This window comes from Protopterus annectens, chromosome 5.part1 (genome assembly GCF_019279795.1).
Source record: "Protopterus annectens isolate FY-2018-M chromosome 5.part1, PAN1.0, whole genome shotgun sequence".
Taxonomy (NCBI): domain Eukaryota; kingdom Metazoa; phylum Chordata; order Ceratodontiformes; family Protopteridae; genus Protopterus; species Protopterus annectens.
In genome coordinates this window covers 613,952,696-613,977,478 of record NC_056736.1, presented here as the reverse complement: position 1 = coordinate 613,977,478, position 24,783 = coordinate 613,952,696, and the positions used below count along the sequence as shown (strand labels likewise).

At 40.3% G+C, this 24,783-nt stretch overlaps 1 protein-coding gene across 7 annotated transcripts in view; it reads left to right on the top strand.

Moving 5' to 3' along the window:
- The window catches only part of FRY (FRY microtubule binding protein), a 2,210,679-nt gene that overhangs the window by 2,109,977 nt on the left and 75,919 nt on the right, over nt 1-24,783 (top strand). For all 7 annotated transcript variants that reach the window (XM_044073229.1, XM_044073230.1, XM_044073228.1 and 4 more), the window contains one exon: nt 8,300-8,398. In XM_044073229.1, the coding sequence (XP_043929164.1) occupies nt 8,300-8,398 (99 nt within the window). The remainder of the gene's footprint in view (nt 1-8,299; nt 8,399-24,783) is intronic.

The following is a 24,783-nucleotide window of genomic DNA, read 5'->3' as shown; positions in this document are numbered from 1 at the left end:
ATGATCTCCCATCCACTCATCAAGATTCCTCTTGAAGAGAGTCAATGAGGGACTCTGCCTAACCTGGACTGGGATTTTATTCCATAGTGAAGGGAGCCTCTGGGTTATGAATCTGTCCCTCCAGCATGTCCTATTTATTTCAGTGCTGAGGTTCAAGTCTCTCGAGTGTAGCTCGATGGGATTTGGATTTTTGAGGTGCAGCATGTCCCTTAATTCCGGGTTGGACATGGCCTTATCGTCAGGCACAGGTCACCTCTGAGCAGGCAGTATGCCACTGAGTAGAGCTGGAGTTTCTTTAACCGGGCAGCATATGGCATCTATTTGAGCCCTTTGATCCTCTTGGTGAGGTACTTTTGGGGTCTTTCCAGTTGCTGCAGGTGTTTGGTAAGGTACATCCCAAAAGGGGCATTGTACTCGATTATGGGCCTGATGAGGGATGAGTAAAGAGGCACGATGACCTCCCCTAATCTAGATGTGAATCCCTTCATGATTAGGTGGTCTATATAAAATGTTTTTCTAACCACTTTGGCCACGTGGTTGTCAAATGAGAGATTGCTATCAACTTGGGTCCCCAGGTCCCTAATGACTTCTTCTGTACTTAATGGATTACCACCTATGTGGTAATTTGTGGGCACTTTGTTTTTGCCAAAGGGATGACTGTACACTTTTGGCATTTAGCTTGAGGCCATGGCTCTGGCACCAGTTGTCTGTTTCTATGAGGCCCTTTTGGAGGATGCTTGTGTCGGCTGGAGAGTCGATTATGGCGCCCAGTTTGCAGTCATCTGCGAACTTGGTCAGCCACAGTCCTTCCGTGTTGGCCTGTACCTCCGAGAAATATATACCAAACAAGAGAGGTCCCAGGACTGAGCCTTGTGGGACGCCACTTGTAACTGGTTTGGAGTCTGACATGGCTCCAGCAATTCTAACCATGTGGGTTCTGTCCTTGAGCCAGTTTGCAACCCATCTAGTGACATAGGGGTTTATATTTAAGCTGGTGAGCTTATCTATAATGCCTGAGTGGGGTATTGTATCGAAGGCTTTTGCGAGGTCCAGATAGGCTGTGTGGACCACCTTCCCTTCGTCAATGGCCTTGGTGACTGTTTCAAAGAAGTCAACCAGGTTTAAGAGGCAGGATCTGCCCTTAACAAAGCCAAACTGGGTAGGATCCAGTGTCTGTAGGTCCCCAATATCTTTATTTATGAGGTCCATGATGATCCTTTCCATAGCTTTGCAGACCAAGCTAGTCAGGCTTATGGGCGATAGTTTCCAGGGTCCGTTGAGGCACCACCTTTGTGGAGAGGGACCACTGTTGCTGTACGCCACTCTTTGGGTACATATCCTGTAGTAAGGCTGAGATTGAACATTAGTTTTATGTTTGGGTTTAGCTCTTCTTGGAGTTCATGTAGGACGCATCCTGGGACACCATCTGGTCCCATTGATGCTGTGTTTTTTGCTTTGGAGAGGGCGGCTCCCACCTGAGCATCTGAGATGTCGGGGGGGGCAGCACTCTGCTGGGATAGATATTTGTCCTTTTGGTGGGGAGGGGGGGGGGAGAAGTTTGCGCTGAACCTGTCAGCTAGGATGTTGGCAATGTCTGTGGGATCAGTGTATTTTTTGTCATTTTGGACTAATTCTGAGCATATCTGGGAATTCCCACCCAGGTTCCTAACATAACTAAAGAAAGCCATGTGATTATCTTTAGTGTCCTGTGCAATTTTTCTCTCGAAGCTGGCCTTTGACGATTTTATGAGTGCCCTTAGTTTTTTGCTAATACTGATCAGAGATGCCTTCCCTTTTTGGGATTTTGCTCTATCATGTAGTAGCTTCCTCCTTCTATTGTATAGTTTGTTTATGGCTGGGGTCCACCAGACAGGTCGTCTGCCTTTGGAGGATTGGGTCTTGGTTTTATTTGGGATTGCATGATCCATGCATTCCTGAAGGTGTTCATAGAATGCATTTATAAAGGATTCTGCGGTCTGGGGCGTATTTTCCACAGGCCCGGGGGCTTTGAAGGATTCCACCTCGGTTTTGAGGAGTGTGAAATTTGCTTTAGAGAAGTTTTTCACTGTGGTTTTCTGGGCAGGGGGTGGGGTCGGGATGTGAATATCCAGTGAGATCAGTTTATGGTCTGATCTTACCAGTGAGGGATACACTTCTGGTCTGGAGCATAGAGTCCCCATGTTGGTGATGATCAGGTCCAGTATGTTTTCCTCTTGTGGGAGTGGTAACAAGTTGTTCCATAGCATTTGAGTTTATGAATTCTAGGAACCTTTGGGCAAGGGTGTTGGAGCTAGAGTAATGCTCCCAGTCTATGTTTGGGTAGTTGAAGTCGCCCAATATAATGGTGTTCGGAGAGACCTTCATATTTTCCAGTGTTCTCAGGAAGGCTGAGTGGGGTTCCTGGGTTTGGGAGGGTGGTCTGTAGCAGGCTATAAACTGGAAGGCAGTTTTACCCACTGTTAGTTGCACATGGATAGTCTCTGATGCTTCGTGCTTTGCCACCAACCTGGAGGTGTGGGTATCTTTGCTGAATATCGATACTCCCCCTCCTTTTGTGGTTCGGTCCAAGTTTTGGGGCCGAAAAGCATGGTATGAGGTATAACCTGGTAGTGCTGGGGTGCTCTCGGGAGTCCTGAACCAGGTTTCTGTTACTGCACAGATATCGATGTTCTCCATGCTAAGGAGAGTTTCCAGTGCGTGCATCTTGAGGTTTAGACTTCTAGCGTTGAGTAGCATTACTCTTAGTTTCTTATCCCTTGTGATACCTATGGAGGTGGGTTTCTCTTTTGAGCCTTGCCTAAAAAGGCACTATGGGGGTAGCAAGAGCCTTTGCCAATATCCGAAACCCAGGGGTGACAGGTGCAAGCCGTCCCTAGCAAAGCATCGTGGCTTGTCATGCATATCATCCCAAGCTGACAGGCATTGGATCCCCTTTGAATGACACCAATACTTAAGCCAATTGTTGAAATTGATCATCTTGTCTTCATATTGTGGCATCATTCTTGGTGAGGGTAAGATGCTACTCAAGGTCAGGGTCATACCAGCCTGGGCTACATGCTCAGAGAGCTCCTCTATGTCTCTTTTCATGTAGTCCAGGGAGGTACGTCTCAGGTCATTCACACCAGCATGGACAATGACTGAGTCATATTTGTACTTGCCTTGGAGTGACCTGAGTGCTTGTGTTATGAGGCGGATCCTAGCGCCAGACAGGCTGCTCACCGTGACCTTCTCCTTGTTCAGCCTGGTGAGCGGGACGTCAGTGTGCCTGACGATAGAGTCACCTATTACAAGTGTATCAGGTGTGTTGTTTAGCCTTAAGGGTTGTGACTGTTCGGCACACTGGCTTTGTGAGATATGTGTTGCACGTGTTTTGTTTTGGGGTAGCGGTTGCTTGGGTGTCTGCTTTGGAGGTCTCTGCTGCTTAGGCAGATCTTTATTTAGAGCCTCCGAGTATGTTTTTGTGTGATTATGTGTTTGGTTTCCTGTCGTGGTAGGTCTATGTGAGACTGGAATTGTAGTGAGTGTGGTTTCCTTCTCCTCCTGGCTGGTTATGCCAGTACTGAGTTGAGAGAGCTTAGCCTCCAGTTTGGCTATATGGTTGCATCTCTCACATGTGTTGGAATTTGTTGGGAGGAGGAGAGGGTTGTCTGTGTACATGAGGCAGTTGTAACATTGCCTCAAGATTCCCAGATTCACCAGCTGGACCGGAGAGGAGATTGACAACTGACCTTTGGACATGCTAGAATAATATTGGGAATTCCTTTATAATTGAAAACAAGGGCCAATGGGGAGCGAGGGTGTAGTGCTTTTAATTTTTAGTGCTGACTTATAATTGCTTTAGTGAGCAAGTGCCAGGTAACAAGTGCAATGTGTTACAGGTAACTTAAATGCAAAAACGACAAACAGTAACTTTCTTTCAAGTGAAGCAAGGAAATAAGTACAGTAAGTAATGCAGATATCACTAGGGATCCACAGAAGCGCTGAGAAGCCGCGTTTTAGGTGGAATTAGCGTTCCAGGGAAATAACAAGCATACAAACAAAGCTAGATTCAGCAGGCCTGGATCTAGTCTTTGCTACAGCAAACAAGGTGTACCAATTTCAGTAAGATACAGTTCAAATATTCAGGCACTATAAACCTCTAACCAGAAATTCCCAGCTCAGAAGGGCAGAGTCCAGCCTCTCCTCCCACAAGAGTGCAGACCACGAACCTTCTTAATGTAAAATAACTGGCCTGAAGCCCAAGTGCTTAAACCAGAGCTAATACACTTTAAGAATAACAGAGACTGAGCTCTCAATCAGCAGTTCCCAACTTAGAAGGATGAAAGCTACCTGTCCTGCCACCACAGTGCATGCCACAAACCTTCCTAATGTAGAACAACTGGTCTGAAGCCCAAGTGCTTAATCCAAAAGACTTAGAATGATAGCTACACTTTAACCAAGTTACTACCAAGCAGTAATAAATACAACTGAATACTTTAAATAATGCCTGGATTAGTGCTCAAGTTATACAAACAAAGCTAGATTCAGCAGGCCTGGATCTAGTCTATGCTACAGCAAACAAGGTGTACCAATTTCAGTAAGAAGAAATTCAGATATGCATGCACTATAAGCCTTCAACCAGAAATTCCCAGCTCAGAAGGGCAGAGTCCAGCCTCTCCTCCCACAAGAGTGCAGACCACGAAACCCTCTTAATGTAAAATAACTGGCCTGAAAGCCCAAGTGCTTAAACCAGAATTAATATACTTTTAGAATAACAGACACTGAGCCCTCAATCAGCAGTTCCCAACTTAGAGGGATGTAAGCTACCTGTTCTGCCACTACAGTGCAGACCACAAACCCTCTCAATGTAAAACAACTGGTCTGAAGCCCAAGTGTTTAAACTAAAAGGCTTAGAATGAGTTACACCAAGCAGTAATAAATACAATTGAGAACATTTAAGATGACGCAAAAGCAAAATAAAGTAGGAAGAAACACAAGTACAGTAAAAGCAGAAGATTTTTTTTTTTTTTTTTTAGAAAAGTAGCAAAAGCAGTAGTAAATACAATTCTCATGCAGTGCAAGCTGGCACACTTGAATATGTAGCAATATTAGTCCACACACAGTTTGAAAAAATGTAATTAAATTAAAAAGGACTAAATGCAAGTGCAGAAAGGGTTTATTAGGTAAAATGCGGTAAAGAGATGTCCTGGGGGGAGTGTCTTAGATCAAATCTACAGTGGGGCGTGCACTGCAAAAGCCACCAAATTTAAACTACAACCAAGAATAGGGAGGGGGGGGTGGGGGAGTAGTTTCAACACAGATGTAAGGAATGTGCAAATTATAAAAAAATATATATACTGTTTTCTATAGATTTGCAGAGCAGTAAGACACAGATATCAAGCAGACAATTTAGCTCTATAATACAGAATAACACAGAAAATATACTCAGCTCTATAACTTGAAGATAGTTCTGTAAGGCTGTCTCTCAAACTAAGGTTCCAGTTTGAATACAGGTTGTTAATTAAAAGGAGACACAGCACTAGCTAAATTATATCAGCTGAAAGACAAGGCAGGAAATGGGGGGGGGGAGCAGTTTCAACACAGATGTAAGGAATGTGCAAATTATAAAAAATATAATTACTGTTTTCTATAGATTAGCAGAGCAGTAAGACACAGATATCAAGCAGACAATTTAGCTCTATAATACAGAATAACACAGAAAATATACTCAGCTGTATAACTTGAAGATAGTTCTGTAAGGCTGTCTCTCAAACTAAGGTTCCAGTTTGAATACAGGTTGTTAATTAAAAGGAGACACAGCACTAGCTAAATTATATCAGCTGAAAGACAAGGCAGGAAATGAGGGGGGGGAGCAGTTTCAACACAGATGTAAGGAATGTGCAAATTATAAAAAAATATATATACTGTTTTCTATAGATTTGCAGAGCAGTAAGACACAGATATCAAGCAGACAATTTAGCTCTATAATACAGAATAACACAGAAAATATACTCAGCTCTATAACTTGAAGATAGTTCTGTAAGGCTGTCTTTCAAACTAAGGTTCCAGTTTGAATACAGGTTGTTAGGCTATCGACCAGGAGGTCATTTCAAACCTAGCCATTTCATCCCAGTGTAATATCATACATACACTAGCCAACAGCGTTTCGAATATTTCAGCTTCTACTTGCCTCCCTACACATGATTACTGATTTACTAATCTTGACAGCCAATATGTATTACATTTATCTTTGCTCCTGTGGCCAGAGGCATGTTTAAAAAGGATTTATATCGGATCACTTCACTTATACCATAAACAAATTATTACATTAGAAGCCACTGCATTTTGTTCATGTGTAGCGTGAAAGTCCAATGGTTTCATGTTTGAGTCACAAAACATAATCAAGCAATCATAAAACCTTGGAATCACTCACCTGTGAACCACATTCAAGATTACTAAAACACAAACAAATGTTTTTTTTCCAGGGGGCTGTGCATCCCCTTCCCCCTTCAAAAGATTGCACTTTGTCAGAGAAAGAGAAATCTTCAAGGTAGCGTAATCTTGATTTCAAAATTAAATCCCTGATCACACTTTAGTGATTGAAATGAATGTTGATCACTACTTGCGTCAACAAGAAACATGTTAACTTGCTACAACACATGTTTTGAAACTAGTCCTTGAAACATGCAAAGAAAAGTGTTTTGTGCAGGTGGAGCAAGCGCCCCTGATTCCCCCACCCCCCATGTTAATTATGTATACTAACTCACACAATATCCAGGGAAAAGAGCATATCCACCTAGCCCAGGGACTTTCTCACACTGCTGTCCACCATTTACATATGTTGACCAACGAGGGGCAGCAATACACAGGTCCACCATCTAAAGTTTTGATTTACACAAGTACTCTGTATACATACATATATGCACGTGTGTATGTTTCTATATATACCCCCATATGTGGGGTGCTGGGGGCTTGCCCCCTTGCAAAATACTGCTCAAAGTAGTTTTTTATTTTGTTTTTTTCTGGTTCGGAGAACTGGCTTTTGCGAAAGTGCACTTTTGATGTAGTGCACTTTCGCTTTAATGGGTGTTGATGTTTCATGTTCGAGATTGTGAAATTTCGATCAAGAAACATAGACCCATATATATATATATATATATATATATATATATATATATATATATATATATGTGTGTGTGTGTGTGTATGTATGTATGTATATCTATATATATATATATATATAGAGAGAGAGAGAGAGAGAGAGAGATAGGTGTGCCTAAAATGATCTAAACATAAGATTGGTAAAAAGACTGACAGAAAAATACCTATTATACCATGACCCCCCATTAATATTCCAAAACGTGCATGCTGATTGGCCAGCGTGCACGTTGTAAATCGACTTATACTAATGGAAAAAGGTCCGGTCGCCCGGACTTTTCCCATTAGTATAAGTCTCTTTTAAAACACTATCTCACTATGTTAAAAAAGTTTAACATAGCGACACAGGTTTAAAAAAAGCAACGGAGATCTCCGTTGCTTTTTTTAAAGCTGTCTCGCTATGTTAAACTCCTTTAACATAGCGACACTAAGTTAAAAAGCAACGGAGATCTTGCTTTCTCCGTTGCTTTTAAACCTGTCTCGCTATGTTAAATGGGTTTAACATAGCGAGACAGCTTTAAAATAAGCAACGGAGATCTCCGTTGCTTATTTTAAAGCTGTCTCATGTTAAACCCATTTAACATAGCTAATAAAAGCAACGGAGATCTTGCTTTCTCCGTTGCTTTTGGCCACAGCTCTGATATACTGCGTAGGCATACGCAGTACATCAGAACTGCTGCAGATACCAGACAGCTGCTGAAGGGCAGCAAAGAGGCATTATACAATGCCATTATTTAAGAAAAGTAATTATTTCTTTTCTTAAATAATGTCATAGTATAATAGCAATAACCCACTTCTGGGTGGTAATGCGGATTTACCCACGGTTGTCTTTGTTTGGTCCTCGGCTTCGCCTCGACCAAACCACGCCAACCGTGGGTAAATCCCGCATTACCCACACCCAGGCGTGGATTATTGCTATATTATTTTCTGTTTTTACCAATAGAGACATGATGTAAACCACCTTAGATTGGAATTTTCTGATGCCTTGCAAAGAAATGACATATCGAAATAAATCTACAGTAATTTTGATATTTATCTCATACAGTTACTAGAAGTTTGGAATAAAGCAGTGCTGTATATTCTTAATGTCTGTTTTGCTCGATTAGATACGCTGTTACTAAATATGCTACATACTAAAAATAAAAAAAATTTAAACTCACAGCTTCTGACTTGTGGACTTCTCGAAGGATTAAAGTTCAGCGTTCTGGAGCTACAAGAATACCTGGATACCTACAATGATCGAAAAGAGGCTGCCATCTCTGTAAGTTTCCTTACCAAATTAAAAATCTGATTAAGTTGTTTAGTTACATAAAACTGGTGTATTTATTTGACATCAGCTTTCATTTTGCTTAACAGTATTATTTATTTGATGCTTTAATACACATATGCATTTCTTTTATATGCTCGTTTTTTTCTCTGATGTTTTAATACACACATGCGTTGCTTTTTCATGCTCATTATACAGATTGTTAAATGAGAACTGCAGCCACAGACAAAAAACATGTTTATTTCATCATGGTTTGGTGTTTCCTACATTTTAACACCACTCTGTGACTATTTACAGGTTTTTAAATATTTTTATATGTGATTTCTTAGTCTGACCACATGGGGGGTGGCATCTTGATGTAATTCTGATTGTTTAGTGTACCCCACAATGCAGTGCCTGTCTATAAGAAAATTACATCACACAGGCCTCTTTCTTCCTAAAGCTCCTGTCACTACATTGATTTTACATGCATACACTGCTGTCTTTCAGTCAGTTTTAAGTAACATTTCATGCCATTCAGTGACTACTTAAACCACAAACAGTACAAATGCCACAGAAGAGACTTTCAAAGTGATTTTTATTTATTTATTTATTTGTTTTATTTTATTTTACATTTGTTGACTGGGATAGTCCGGCTGGATACCTGTCCATTTTCAGCGGAGGCCCGGAGAGAAAAGCTCCATACATACATACAGAAAAACTGTTACATTAAACAACTTAAAGCACTGTTACAAATACAATACGTAGGATACAAGTTATTTATTCTGTCATATGTAAATCTGATTTGTTATAGAGTAATAATTAGGAAGCAATGTAGGGGTGGCCAAAAGACCTCTTTAGCACATGTTTATATTGCCAGAGTTAGTCAGGATTAGTGCAAGGACACAGCCATTGCCTTTTAAAGTACTGTTTTTAGATTTTTTTTTAATTGGGTTAGAACGGGTTCTGAAGTAAGCTTAGCAGGAAGTGAGTTCCATATTTTGCCAACAGAGTTGGCATATAGAGAGTCTCCAGATGAGTTGTTGCTTTTGAGGGTTTGGAATAGTAATTTGTTGGATGATCAAAGTGTCTTGAGGTTGCTGTAAGGAGTGATAATTTGTGTAAGTACGGGTGTGTTTTCAGGTTGGTAGAGAATGCTACTATTAGCTGATTGTATTGAAGTTGGATAGGCAATTCTAGCCACCGTAGATTCTTAAGGTTCAGATAGTGGTGTGTTCTGTATGCTGCTCCAGTGGCAAATCTAGCAATATGATTAAAGCAGTTAGAGAGTTTATTAAGGTCAGACTTACGCAAGTTTGTGAAGAGAGGGGATGCATAAAGGAGGGTAGAAAGTAGATGTGCATGGGCAATTCCCGTCCTAGCTAGTGGAGTAAGGAAAGGTTTGATCTTGTATTGCGAGACAAGTTTTTTATTGACCTTTTTAATAGTTTGATTAATATGCATTTTAACTTGAGGTTATTATCAGCTGTTACACCTAAGAGTTTGGTACAGGGATCTGGGACAATGACAGTGCCATTGTTAGATTTTATAGTAAAGGTTGGAGTGGAGGCTTTACGAGTGGGGGAGAAAAGCAGTAGTTTAGTTTTGTTAGGATTTAATAGGAGACCAATTACAGAGCCAATTTTTGACAGTATTAAAAACATTTTGGGATAGAGTCTACAGACTTAAAGGGGAGGTGGCAGAGCAAATCAAAGTGGAGTCATCCGCATATTGAATGCAGGTGGCTGTTGGGATGACTGTGTACAGGTCATTAATAAAGATAGAAAATAATAGGGGTCCTACTTTAGAGCCCTGAAGGACCCAAAGGGTGATAGGTGGAAGGGAAGATAGTTTGTTCTGCCATAGTACAGCTTGTTGTCTACCACTCAGTTAAGATTTGAACTATTGGATAGCCTGGACATCTAGGGGAATAGTTTTAAGTGTGTGTTTGAGTAGTTGGTGGTTAACCATGTCAAAGGCTTTGGAGAGATCAAGAAAGAGGGCAGAAGAAAGCTTATTGCTTTATTATTTATTTTTAAAGGGGCTTCTTTTTAGAATGGCTAAACTGCAGACATTTGTGAAGCCTGAATTGTATTACTTTGACTCATCTCCCATCCCCCTTCACACCTTCCCTAGCTGTCAAAGTGCTAAGGGTAATTTGGGAAGTTACCTGATGTGATTGACAGTTCACAACAGGAGACTTGACTCGTGTACTGTTTCCTTGTTCTAGCCTTTAATTTCCGTATTGGTAGGGGAAGGACCAGGGAGCTGTGACCACAGCATGGGTGGGTTTTTAGGATGGTAGTGGTGATGTCAGTTTGGGGAGGGAAATGGCCAGGAAACTATCTGTATTCAGTGGCCTTGATGACATGAGTGAATTGGAGACTTCAGCAGGGTGGGACAAAAGGTTTTTGAAAGTGAAACCACCACAGTACAGTAAGGTACTGTTCTAGTGGAGAGAAACAATCAATTTAAAATATTTTAAATGTATTGCTGTTTATTCATAGCAAGGATAGTAAATAGGGAGAAAAAGGACAGAGAAGTTGAGCACTTAATAATAGAATCACATTGCTCTTGTTTAATAATTTCATCTGGATTATTAAACTGAAAACTGAAGTTTAATCCCTACTTTTCGCTGTTATTCTGTACGCAAAAGCTTCAATTATTTAAGCTGTGTGCACTTGCTATAATTTCTTTAGCAGTGTTAAAAGGGACCATTCTGAATATTGTATAGCTAAACAGTATCCAAGAAATATGCTTAAGGTGTACCCAGAGTTATAACAGCTAAAGCAAATCTGACATTTTTTGGTTAACATTCTGAAACCTTAACAATAAAGTGCTTCTTTCTTTTTTTAGTTCAGTCTAACAAAATTTGAAGTCCCAAAGCACATAAAGCACCTTACAAATGTATAGAGTACAGCCTGCAGGTTTGTGTACCCTGACCCCACAGGTACCCATGGCACAATAAAGACCTAGGGCATATATTCTGCCAGGCTATGAGTTTTTATACAGTAACTTCTCCATTAGTACCTATACTGCTATATCAACCTAGGGAAGACAGTCTAAGCTATGTATTGTATTCTTCCTTCACAGGGCTTTGTTGCACGTGTTTATGTGTGGCGCCAACAGTGTCACCTGCCTTTGTGCCCATCTTCTCCTGCCGTGCCTACCCAAGCAAGCACTATTCCCTGTAACATCAGTTATGAACAGCACACAGTGCTGTTCCTCAGTCTGCTACTCATTACACTCTGGTGAATGCCTGCTACTCATTATGCTCTGGCGAATGCCTGCTACTCATTATGCTCTGGCGAATGCCTGCTACTCATTATGCTCTGGCGAATGCCTGCTACTCATTATGCTCTGGCGAATGCCTGCTACTCATTACACTCTGGTGAATGCCTGCTACTCATTATGCTCTGGCGAATGCCTGCTACTCATTACATTCTGGCGAATGCCTGCTACTCATTATGCTCTGGCAAATGCCTGCTACTCATTACACTCTGGCGAATGCCTGCTACTCATTATGCTCTGGCGAATGCCTGCTACTCATTATGCTCTGGCGAATCCCTGCTACTCATTATGCTCTGGCGAATGCCTGCTACTCATTATGCTCTGGCGAATGCCTGCTACTCATTACACTCTGGTGAATGCCTGCTACTCATTATGCTCTGGCAAATGCCTGCTACTCATTACACTCTGGTGAATGCCTGCTACTCATTATGCTCTGGCGAATGCCTGCTACTCATTATGCTCTGGCGAATGCCTGCTACTCATTACACTCTGGCGAATGCCTGCTACTCATTATGCTCTGGCGAATGCCTGCTACTCATTACACTCTGGCGAATACCTGCTACTCAATGCACTCTGGCGAATGCCTGCTACTCAATACACTCTGGCAAATGCCTGCTACTCATTATGCTCTGATGAATGCCTGCTATTCATTACAGACTGATGAACGCCTTCCACTCATTACACTGTGCTGAACGCCTGTCTGTCATTATGCTCCGCCAAATACCAGCTGCTCATTATGCTGTGCTCTGTTCTGCTGATTGTGTGATACTCTTTACTATCTGCTGAATGCCTATGCCTGCAGACTGAGGCACAATTTCACTTCTGAATCTCAGGTCTGCCAATACTACAGCTGAGATACCACCTATGCTCTCCATGTAACTCTCTGGAATGAAGAAAATTGTTCTCATAAACAGCATGTATGGTTTAGTGCTAAAGAATTTCACATCATCCAGTGCAGTTTAATCACGTGAACCAAAACTAGGACCTGTAAGCAATGACATTAGAGGTAATCAAGCTCAACTTTCGCTTTCCACTAACCCTGCCGGGTACCTAGCCCAGCAGTGTCATTCCCTGAAATAAGAAAACAATCAGATATTCTCAACTCTCAACTTAAATAAAGAAAATAATCAATGAGGTCTGATATTGGCACGCATTTCTCACACACAGATACTGCTTGTCCTTCCATTTCTTTTATTTTTTATTTAGTTATTTATTTATTTATTTTGAATCACAGAGTATACATTTATTAGGTTGTGTGTTTATTTCTTTGCTTCATTGTTTGCTATTTGGTGGGGAAAGTCACACTGTGTGGAATGCATTTACTGAGGAGTCCTACAGATAAAGCCTAAAGTAAAGGAAGTGTGAAGATTATATCATATGGTCAACTTGTGCTTCCCTTTGTTGGGCAGATAAGGTCCCTTTTGGGGAAAGAAATCAATTTTCTTAATTTTATAAACTTAATTGATGTTTTATTACTTTTCTCTTCAGGAAATTTATTTTAAAGCTAGGAGTGTTGTGTTTTAATAGACTGTCTGGGGACTGTAACATATTTTTAAATGGTGCACTCATTTTTTCTGTCAGTTTAAAAGTAGCGTAAAGTAACTGAAAACATTTTTTCTGTGGAGAAATTGTGTTTATTTTCATTCTGTGTGGCTAGCATGGTGCTTTAAAGTGCTTTTTACTGTGTTTCTTTTTTCTGTTAAAAAAGTAACTTTTATGGACTGGAAGTGTTTACTAGCAATTGCTGCTTGTTTTCCACAGGAAAAAGGCAACATTTTCAGCTTGACCATGGAATAGACAACCACTTCCACAGCTGGTCCTTCTTCCAGCCACAAAAAGACAAAGTTAAGCAAACAGCCTTTGCCGCCACAGCAGGCTAACAATTTGCCTCAGCCGCAGGTGGGTTACTCTGCTGTGACCATTTGTTGCACCTCAGACCACTCATCTTTTACTCCAGATCCCTTTGTGTAACATCAGCAGCCACTGTGGACCAGAGGTTAGCCATGTAATGGGTGGCTGTTTAAGTCCCTCAGTGGGCAAGGGAGAGCCACTCTTATTGGTCCTAGGAGAGGGAACAAATGTTTTCCCTGTTGTGCCAGAATGCTAAGTCCATCCCTGAGGAAGCAGCTATTGCCATTAGTAACAAGGTTGGTGCCATTTTTACTGTCAAAAAGAAACAGAAAATCTAGCATGTATCTACTCCTCCTCAAATTTTTTTGGATAGGAGTGGTTTGCTGGGTCTGGCTCAGGGTTTAATTCAGGCTATTGTTCCTTCTTGGAAAATAGTTTCTGATAAAAGAAAGAATGATTACTCTTTTCCAGAACAGATTCAAGATTCTGAATCTAAACAGAAAGATGCAGGAACAGTTACAGTTTCTTTTCCCTCGGATTTCTTATTCTGACTCAGAGGAGAGCTCAGTTTCTGATTCTCTCTGTGGAGGTTTCTCTTTCTCTGAGACTATTGCTAGAATGTGCCAGTGTTTTCAGTGGGAGAACACCGAGGTTTCTTAGTCCCTCAGAAAATACTATGAGTTGTTACAAAATGTATTTTCCAGAACATACACCCATTCCTCCTCTTCTGTCTGCTTTACAGTGTGTGTGTGTGTGTGTGTGTGTGTGTGTGTGTGTGTGTTTGTGTGTGTGTGTGTGTGTGTGTGTGTGTGTGTGTGTGTCTGTGTGTCTGTGTGTGTCTGTGTGTGTGTCTGTGTGTGTCTGTGTGTGTGTCTGTGTGTCTGTGTGTGTGTGTTAGTACCTGCGATTTTCCTGGTAGTCGGCCAGCTGCCCCTAGAAAGGCAAATAGAATTTATAAAGTTTTTCACTCTTTTAAATTTTTATAAACGATTCCCAAACCTGATCAAGCAGCTATAGCTTTAGTTGATCCCAAACTGCTAAGCATTTAGTTAATTCCAGTCATACTTTGATAAAGATGGGAAAATTATTGCTAGGTATGGGAAATAAATGAACACTTCTGCAAATTTGATTTTCAGAATTTTGAATTATCAGGCTTATATGTTAAAGTTTGTTCTAACAAATTGTAAAATTAGGAGCAATATATTATCTGTAGTTGCTTCTTGTGAGGAAAAATCTGCTTTATTTAAATAACTTAGTTTCTTCTATTGTTCAGATCACTACTCATTTTTTACAGTGTGTGTATGACTCTGTTGATACTTCTTCCAGGGCTATGGCCACTGGTACTGTTTTGAGGAGGTTTGCATGGCTGCATTTCCAGAACCTCCCAGATGATGTAAAAATTAGATTTTTAATTTTTCCTTGGAGAGACATTTAGTGTTTGTCTCCTTTGCTGCAGAGGTAATCAAAAAGTTTGATGAAAGGGGCAAGCTGACCCAGGGAATCTCTCAAGATTTTTCAGCCTTCCTTTTCCAAACTGTCCAAGGGATTTTCTGTCTCAGTCTCAATAACATTCAGGTAAACAGACATGTAAAAAGAAATGGCAGGGGGTGTTCAAAAAATAAAGGAAGAAGAAGCCTTGAACCTCCCAAAACCAAGGACAGTATGAATGACTGCTCAAGAGATCTTCTGACCCCCTCCCACCCTGGCCAATTTTTCTTGCAGAAAGTCTGAATCTCCATTTTTCTCTTTGGCAACAGATCATTTCAGACAAAAGGTTTCTAAAAAATTTTCATCAAGGTTTCAGATGGAAGTAGGAGGAGATTCCTCCTTTCCCAGGGGTCGTTTCTCATCCTTCAATTCAGACTGTTTTGTTTCCACCTGTTCTTCATTACATGCTGTCCCAAGGAGTGATAGAATCAGTTCCTTCTTCCCAGGTGAGAAAGAGTTTTTATTCAAAGATATTCCTAATGCCAAATAAAGAAAGAAAATGTTTGTAGACCAGATCTGTATCTTTCTTTCCTAAACCCGTATGTGATATTGCTCAAATTCAAACTAATATAATGCCACTTCACAACCTGCTGCCTCTTTTTCCTCTTCAAATTTTCCAGATAACACTAGATACAACAGATGCTTATTATCACACCCCTATTCATCAAGACTTCAGTTGTTTTAAGGTTTTATGTCTGGATCACATTATCAGTTTTCTACCTTATCCTTTGGATATCCACTGCATCAATAGTGTTCGCAAAGTGTCCAGCTCCAGTTATATCTCCTTGTAGGCTACAGGGTAGCCACATTTGTGCATATTTAGATGACCTGCTTATCTCTGCAGAGTATTTTTCAAAGTATCAGGCATCTTTCTCTTGGGTGAGGCATCTCTTACACAAGCTGGGATTCCAAGAAAACATTCAAAAGTCTTTCTTGACTCCTTCACACAGGATCGCATTCCTATAATGTCAACTAGACACCTCAGTTCAAAAAGTTTTTCTTCCACAGGGAAATAAATAGATCTTTATTTAGATCTGTTTCTAAGGTTTTCTATTCAGACTTTGGTCACTGATAGAAAATACCTCAGGACTATACTCCAAAACCTCAAGGGCTGGGAAAGAACGCACTACAGCACCAATGAAAACTACAAAAAATACTTCAGGACTTTTGGTTTCATGGCATCTATGATTCTCATGTTACTCATGGTAAGATTCCACACGAGAAAGATACAGTGGCATCGGAAGTCACTAGGGTCCCAGCAATAACACCCTTTATCTTTTCAAATCCCCGTACTAGGGGTTGTCACAGGAGAAATCTTTTGGTGGAGACAATGGATATTTTTAAATCTAGATCTCCCTTCTCCCTTCCTGCTTTTCAAAGCAGTCAGTCACCAAAGATGCTTTAGACTTTGCTTGGGGAGCAGTTTCAGGAAGGATATAACTGCAGGGAGTATGGGACACCAAGGACAGATGCAAAGACATAAGTATTAAGGAGATGCTTGCCCTGATTAAGGTACTCAACTCTCTGATCCACATGTGGTCCCTGGAACCTTTTCAAATGGTGACAGACATTACCACACTCATGTGATAGGTCAACAAGCAAGGGGAAGCCAGGTTGTGCCCCCTTTGCAGACAAGCCATGTTACCTCAGGATATAGCTTCACAGCACAGTCTTACTCTACAGGCATCCTACATTCTGCCAGAGCAAACTGTGTTGCAGACAGGCTGAGCAGGACCAGGGCAGACCCTTGTGAATGGAAACTAGATCAGGGGGTCTTCAAAGATTTGATCCATCTGTGGAAAGTTCCTTAAGATGACCTCTTTGAACAATAAACTGGTTCTGTTCCAGGACACCATACAAGAAAGCCTAGAAGACATATGCCTTTTATTTTCTTTAGACAGGAATCTTCTTGTATGCTTTTCCACCCATTCCACTAATATCCAGGGTACCTCTGAAGATTCAGAAGGTATCTACCAAGATCACTGTGCTGACACACTTCTAGCCCAGGCAACCATGGTTCTCCTTTCTTTTGGAAATGGTCAGCAGCAATTACCACAAGCTTCCTTACAGAGTAGATCTACACACAAGAACAGGGGTGTTTGATACACCCTGACATCAGTCATATTCAATTGACTGCCTGGATGATAACAGCTTGGTTCCTCTTTGGCACCTGTTTACTGAGGACATGCAGCAGGTACAAATGGAGGCTAGAAAACCTGCTACTAGAATATCATATATTAGCAAATGCAAAAGTTCTAGTTGGTTCCAGCAACATCACCAGCACCCATTCAGGGCTAGTCATTCTCTATTTTTACAATATTTGTGTGAGTTATCACATAGCCTTTTTTGTTTCTCTATGAAGGTTCATTTACCATCCACTTCAGCAGGTCTGCCCATGGATTCTCCTCTTTCAGTGCAAACTCATGTCAAAATATTCTTGAAAGGGGTTTTGCATAAGAGGCCTCCAGGAAAACTGGTGATGCCCCCCTCCCCCCCTTTGGGCTCTTAATTTTGTATTAGAGAACCTAACTCTTGCTCCATTTGAACCAGCTAGTCTGGCTGACTTGAAGTTCTTAATGTGGAAAACAGTTTTACTGATTGTTTTGACCTCTGCAAGAAGGGTATCTGAGTTGCAAGCTCTTATGGTGAGTCAGTCCTATCCTATTTTCCATAGACACAGGGTTTCTTTGAGAATTAATCCTTTTTTGCCTGAAGTGATATCCATGTTTACTGCCAAACTATCCACCTCTCTGTTTTCCTTTCTAAGCCTAAAAATGAGGAAGAAATGATACTCCATTCTTGGATGTCCACAGACAACTCAGGTACTATCTTGACAGAACTAAATCTTTTTCAGATATTCAGATCAATTGTTCATTTCTTATGATGGTAAAAAGAATGGACAATTTGTGTCAAAACAGACTATTTTCAAATGGTTGTCTCGGGTTATTACCTTTTGTTATGCTCAGCACAACAAAAATATTCCAGGCAGGGTCAAGGACCACTGTACCAGGACCTTGGCTTTTTGGAAAGGGTTGAATTCTAGAAGTTTTCTAGAAGCTGCTACGTGTTCCTCTCTACATACCTTTACAAAGCACTACAAGCTTGATTCCTTCTCTCGGTCCAGATCAGGCTTTGCTAGGACCATTCTCCAGGGGCTCCTGGGCTATTCTCCTTCCACCTCCCAAATGTAGTTAGCTACGGTAATCTACCCATACAGCTAAGGCTACAGCAGCAGTGATCAAATGATGAACATAGTCAGCTAAGGCTACAGCAGCAGTGATCAAATGATGAACATAGTCAGCTAAGGCTACAGCAGCAGTGATCAAATGATGAACATAGTACAGCTGTGTATGTTGAACAAACCATAACAGTAGATATTCGAATGACCATTGGTGCAGTAACCACTCCCTCCCTCCATCCCTTTGTTTTTGGTGTATTTTTCATGCCAGGGTGTGGACATTTATTAATACTTTTTGTTGTTCCTAGCATCGCCCTTTCAGAGCTCAATCTCACTCTGTTTGTTGGTCGTAAAGCTTTGAAGGGCTTCACACCCAAACTTGACTTTTAGTCAGCTCAGCTCACGCTGCCTGACAGTTTCGGAGCATGGAGGGTGCCCAAAGCTTTGGAAGCTTGCCAGCTGTTATATCCTTGGCAGGATATAACCCATTTAGCTAAGATTACTGCAGCAGTGATCATTCAAACATCTACTGTTATGGTAAGTTCAGCTGTATAACCCATATAGCTAAGGCTACTGCAGCAGTGATCATTCGAACATGTACTGTTATGGCAAGTTCAGCTTACACAACTGCACTTTACTGAAGGATTCTAGAAGGTTGTTATGAACAGCTAATAAGTCTGTGCCAGAGCAAAGTAAGGTAGATCGGTGTGTGCACTCTGTCAGTTTGTTGGTTTACTATTGGGTGGAATTATTACTGATGAAGATGATGAAAAAGGGGGGGGGACTGATACTTAATATTTACCTGGCAGTAATAATCTTGTGAGTGGAGAAACTCTTTGCTTTATTAGACACCAAATATAACTCGAAAGATATCTTTGAAGCCAAAGTAATGTTACTGACATTGATTTTAAATTTTTATCTCACTTCTTACTGGGTAAACCCACAAGGCCCAAGTGGTTCTTTCTGATGAAACCTGGGAGCAATATTTGGTTAAATGATTATTAATAGCTGACAGTACAGTAGGTAAAACTATTGAGAAGTTTGTGTAAACTGCTCCACTAAGAAGACCTTTATTAAAATGTCCGCTTATGTTCTGTTACACAGACCAGGGTTATGTTCACATCATGAACCAGCTGGAAATTATACTGTTTTCCAGGTGATATAACAATTGTCTAGGTAGCGCCCTTTCCAATGATTTTACAGGTAGGTTCAGTAGGACAATAGACCCACAGCTGTTAAGATGGATTTGTGGGTAGTCATTTAGCTATTAGGACTATGCTGACTGTTTTTTATAGATAGACTGCAGTTTTCTGCTTTAGTCAGTTATTTATGATCCAGTGAATGCATTTACTTAGGGGACGGTTCTTCAGTACAGCAGCTGTACAAAACTCGATCCTATATGGTAGTTTCAAAACAGAGGTGTAGCAAACTGCTTTTGATGAGTGTGCTATAATGCTTTGGTAGCATCATTGATTTTTCAATATCAGGAAGAACAACTGGAAAAAAATGAAAAAAAAATTTAAAAGCAAAATAAATATGCTTTTCCAGGTGAGAGACAAGCCCCACTGCACTTTATGTGTGTGTCTGTATGGGTCTCTTGTTTTCCACACTTCTTTTTTTACCAACTCCACAATTATACAGTAGGGAAATAGTGAAAAAATACATTGCAGTCTTCTGCCAGGTCAAACAATATATGTGATGTAGTTTCAACAAACCATGATTAAAAGAAATTACAGAAAAGATGCACATCAAACCTTCTCTGTTTTTATATTTTCTTTTTTTATGATTTTTAATTGCAAAGAATACTTCCCTTTCTACTCTCCAAACTCATTACTTCTTTCTTTCTTGTCTTTCTTTTTTTGGCAAAAATAAATCCATAGAAAAATACATTTCACAATGGAAGCTATGACTCCCCATGTACCTTTCCTTATCTGAATATTGTTTCCTTTTAAAAACCAAAATAAAATTTATATTATGACCACAACCCCGTCTTTCATTACTACATGACCTCTGGAAGTACGTGGCTCGTTGCTTCATTTGGACCTTTATATCTACCCCGCCTATTCACTCTTTCCCCAAGCTGTTCATTCCGATATCCTACATATTATCCAGAATCTTAACTTTATTTGCATGTTTTATAATTTATTGCAAACATTTTCCTTCTTTTTTCTCTCCGTGGCTCAGTACAATAAAATGTATTCCTGAGCATTTCTTACAAGTTTTTTTTTTGCTATTGTTATTTCTGCAGTATTTACCACCTTTCCTCCTTTCAACCCATTCTCAAATTTGTGTTACCCTTCCATCTTTCTCACTACCATTCTCCCCATTTTAATTCCTCATTTAGAAAGGAACTGTCCCCTTTCCGATTCAAACCCCCATCCTTTACCATAGCAGAAGTCTTTTTACTTTATTCAGCATAGCTGAAAAAAGTCAGTAAAGGGGAAAACATCTCTTGTTATTCTAGCTCCAAAAACCATTAGTAATGGAAATATTGTGACAAAATAAGTTAAGGATCTAGGAATAATGGTGTACAAGCATTTGACATTTTAATACAGCAGGGCTAGCCATGTGGCAATGTGAACATTTGCTCTAGATGATTGCTCTTGTAGATATGATACCCCAACATCAAGTGTAGAAATGGGAAAACAGGGTTGTGGATGAATGGACATGTAAAATAGACAAAAAAAATTACAAAAAATTTTTCAGCTTACCTGATATTGCTTTCATTTCTTCAGCAGTTATGCTGCCTTTTCCAGTTTTTGTTCCTAGTTTGCTTGTTCTAGTACAACATTCCTATATTTTACTTCTAAAATATTTCTAACTATATACAATACGAAAAAACCTTCCCAGCCTACCTCCTAAATATAAACTCTAGCGTTTCATTTTCTCTATTTAAAACTAATTCCCTTTTCTCCACGAATGCCTCAGAGACTGCTTCAATACTAATTTCCTTTTTTAATAACTGATGTACTTTGTCAGCACACACAAAGTATTCAAGACCTTCCAATGTTCTCTACCAAGAGTTCTTCCTTGCACCTTGCACCAAATTCCCTCAAATATTAATCAACACTTCAAGTATAGAAAAATAGACTTTGTGCAAGAACTTGCGTAACACAATTTCTAAAAGTCCCTTCCGATACCATTTCCTGCCATATAATCCACTTCTGGCGTATAGAACATGTTCACACACAGTCAAGCAGTCACTAAACTTAGACCTTCTTAACTTATTCCATAACAATTTATAAGTAACTGCTTTGAGTGTCTTCTCTCAGTCCATTAAAATCCATACTCATTAATCATAGGTACGTACTAGGCATATGGCCAGAGGAGGCCATTGAAAAGCTCAGCAACATCTCCCAGGACTGGTGGGAGACTAACAATGCCATCCATTATATACACTATCTCCACATAACCCCCAATGAAAATTTGCAATTACCCATCATTCATCCAGACTAGTTTTAATTATTACTGGGAAGTACTCTGTTTAATAGGTCCAAGGACGACCTATTCCAGAAATGGTGATACATTGGGTTGGGTGTGTATCACACCACCTGGTAGTATTGGTGTATGTTTCGGTCTCGAGAACAGGTGTTTGCTTTACCACTGCTTTTGTTTACATGAAGGAGATCAGAGAGGACTAGGTCATTCATAACACAAAGGCTAAGCAGAGATCAAATCATAATTCCCTATTTCAATCCCTTTGCATAGTACATATAAGAATTCATTAATATTTATTCTTTCTCTATATACATTTCTGAAAACTATAAATAAGTTACACAAATTGTAGGCATTTCTGTTCTTAATTGTTTTTGTTAAAAATTTAAACTTTGCATTCACAAAAGCAATGGTTTCCATTTTTTGTACGTTCCAAGTTGCCAACCTTTTTTCAACAAATGAGTAATCAAATTATAAAATTGTTATTGTTATTCTTCTCTCTTCACTTAAGAGGTACATCTAATAGTCACTTAAGTCTTTAGTAAATGACCATTTTCTCAGTAAACTGATACATAACTTTGGCACAACATAACTGATGATGTAGTAATGCTTACTTCCCTCAGAGTCACATAAACTATTTTAAATTCACCACTGTTGATACCTTATAGCCACATTTACACAGTATTTCTCTCATTGGCTCATCAGGATTTATTTTGTCAATAATAACTAGCTATTTTAGTGGTGCTGGTTTGTGTTATTCCATCCATTTCTGAAACACTTGTCCTGGTGTGGATTATGGTGATAAGCTGCAGAGGACAGATCAGACTTTTGTATCCTAAGCAACAGACTCCAGCTCATCTTGGGTGATGTTATAGTATTTCTATGAGAGATATAATGCCTCCAGCATGTGCTTGATCTAGCCTGGGGCCTCCTCCCAGTGGGTGGAGCCGAGTACTCCTCTTATGGGAAGCAGTCATGGGGTAGCCTCATTATTGGTCAAACCACCTCATCTGGTTCCTCTCACACAGGAAGAGCAGTAGTTTATTTTTTATTTATTTTATTTTATTTTATTTTACAGTTTGTTTACCGGGATAGTCTATTGGGCTTGGAAGAGCCCATTTTCAATGGAGTCCCAGGGGGAAAAGCTCCATAAGAACATTAAACAATTTAAGTATCATAAAAAAAAAATGAGTATTATAGTATACAGTTTACAGAATAATAAGGTAAGAATCAACATGTCAATAAGTATATACAAAATTCTTAGTTAAAACAGAGTAAAATCTAGATGTAGAGGTGAAGGAGGTTTGCATAGGTATCATACTGGTGTTCTAGTAGAGAACAGAAGGGATATATAGAGGTTAAGTATGAATTAAAGAACAGCGTATAGTAAAAAGAAGTGGTTAAGAGAGGTGAAAAAGGATGGGAAGAAAGAGGTAAGGGAAGAGGTAATATAATAAGAAAAAGGAGATGAAAACTGGAGGAAGAGTCAGAAACAGGGTATAGTGTAGAGGATAGTTATGTAGGGTGAGGGCAGGAACATTCCCAGAGGGATATAAGATGGGAATGAAGTAAGGTTTTAAAGGTAGAGTGGTTATTGGTGGTGCGGATGAAAGGTGGCAGGGAGTTCCAAAGCCGTGCTAAGGAAAAGGATAGAAGTTGTTTGTCTGGTGGACGAGCAGGCTTGTGTAGTTCAATCAGATTTTGATTATTGGTTCTCAGGAGTCTGTTGGGTAGATACCTATTAAGCGACGAGGCAAGAGCGGGACAGAGAGATGGATGAAAGATGAGTTTGTGGGCATGAGTGAGTTGGATGTAGGTAAGATAATTGGGGAGTTCTAGCCAGTTTAGTTTGTAAAGGACATTACAGTGGTGGGTGGAGGATTTGCAACCAGTGGCAAACTTGGAGATTTTATTGTAACAGGAAGAGAGTTTGGTCTCTAGTGAAGAATGTAGGTTAGTGAGAGGAGGGGCACCATATAGCAGAGAAGGAATGAGGTATGTAGTAGAGAGAAGAAATTTGGTAGAGGGAGTGAGGTAGCGGTAATGGTGGTAGAGCATTCAAAGTTTCTGGTGGGTTTTGTTTGATATTCATTTGTGCGTGGATGTCAAACTTAAAGTGTTCATCGATGAGGACACCTAAGAGTATAGTTTGGGATACTATCTTGAGACAGGTATTGCTTTGGCTGGTAATAACAAAAGAGTTCTTGTCAATAGTGGCCTTTTTAGAGGGGTGAATATCATAAGTTTAGTTTTTGCTGTATTGAGTGCTAAGCGATTCTCTAACATCCAACTCTCTGTGGAAGAGAAGGCCTCTTGGGTTAGTTTTAAGAGAGAGGAGATGGAAGTGGTAGAACAGATGATTGTCGAGTCATCTGCATATTGGATGTGATTAGCCGTAGGTATTGATAGATGGAAGTCATTTATAAAGATGTTCAACAGTAGAGAACCTAATATGGAACCCTGGGGTACTCCTGTAGGAGTGGTAAGAAAGGAGGAAGTGGCTTTTTTCCATTTGACAGCTTGTTGTCTGTTGGAGAGGTAACTAGTGAACCAGTTGGTAGAAGGGATGTATAGATTAAGATTGGAGAGTTTGGATAGATGAAGATTATGAGAGATAGTGTTGAATGCCTTGGAGAGGTCCAGAAGGGTAGATACTAGATAGCCAGAATCATGAGCCTTATTGATGGTTTCAAGGAAGGAGAGGAGAGCGGTGGTAGTACTATGGCCAGGTCTGAACCCATGTTGAGTGGGGGTGAGCAGGTGGTTATCTATGAGGTAGGGTAAAAGTTGCAGTTCTCTGCAGTGGTTCTCCACCAAGCTCCTCACTCTGTCATGGAGAGAGTGAGCCCAGCTACCCAGCACCCAGCTACCCAGCAAAGCTACCTAATTTCTGCTGCTTGTATGTGTTATCTTATCTTTGGTTGCTATCCAGAGCTAATGACCATAGGTGAGGATGGAGACATAGGTTCACAGGTAGGTACTAGGCTATCGGCCCAAGGGCCTAAGTAAGCCTAGTCAACAAGTTTCCCTGGCTTACACCACCCAAGAAAGTTAATTTCCTGTGCCCCTGTCGAGCAAAGCCACAGAAGTGATCCCCAGGGTGTATTTCCTATTTCCCATCCACTTATCAAGATTTTTCTTGAAGAGTGCTAATGAG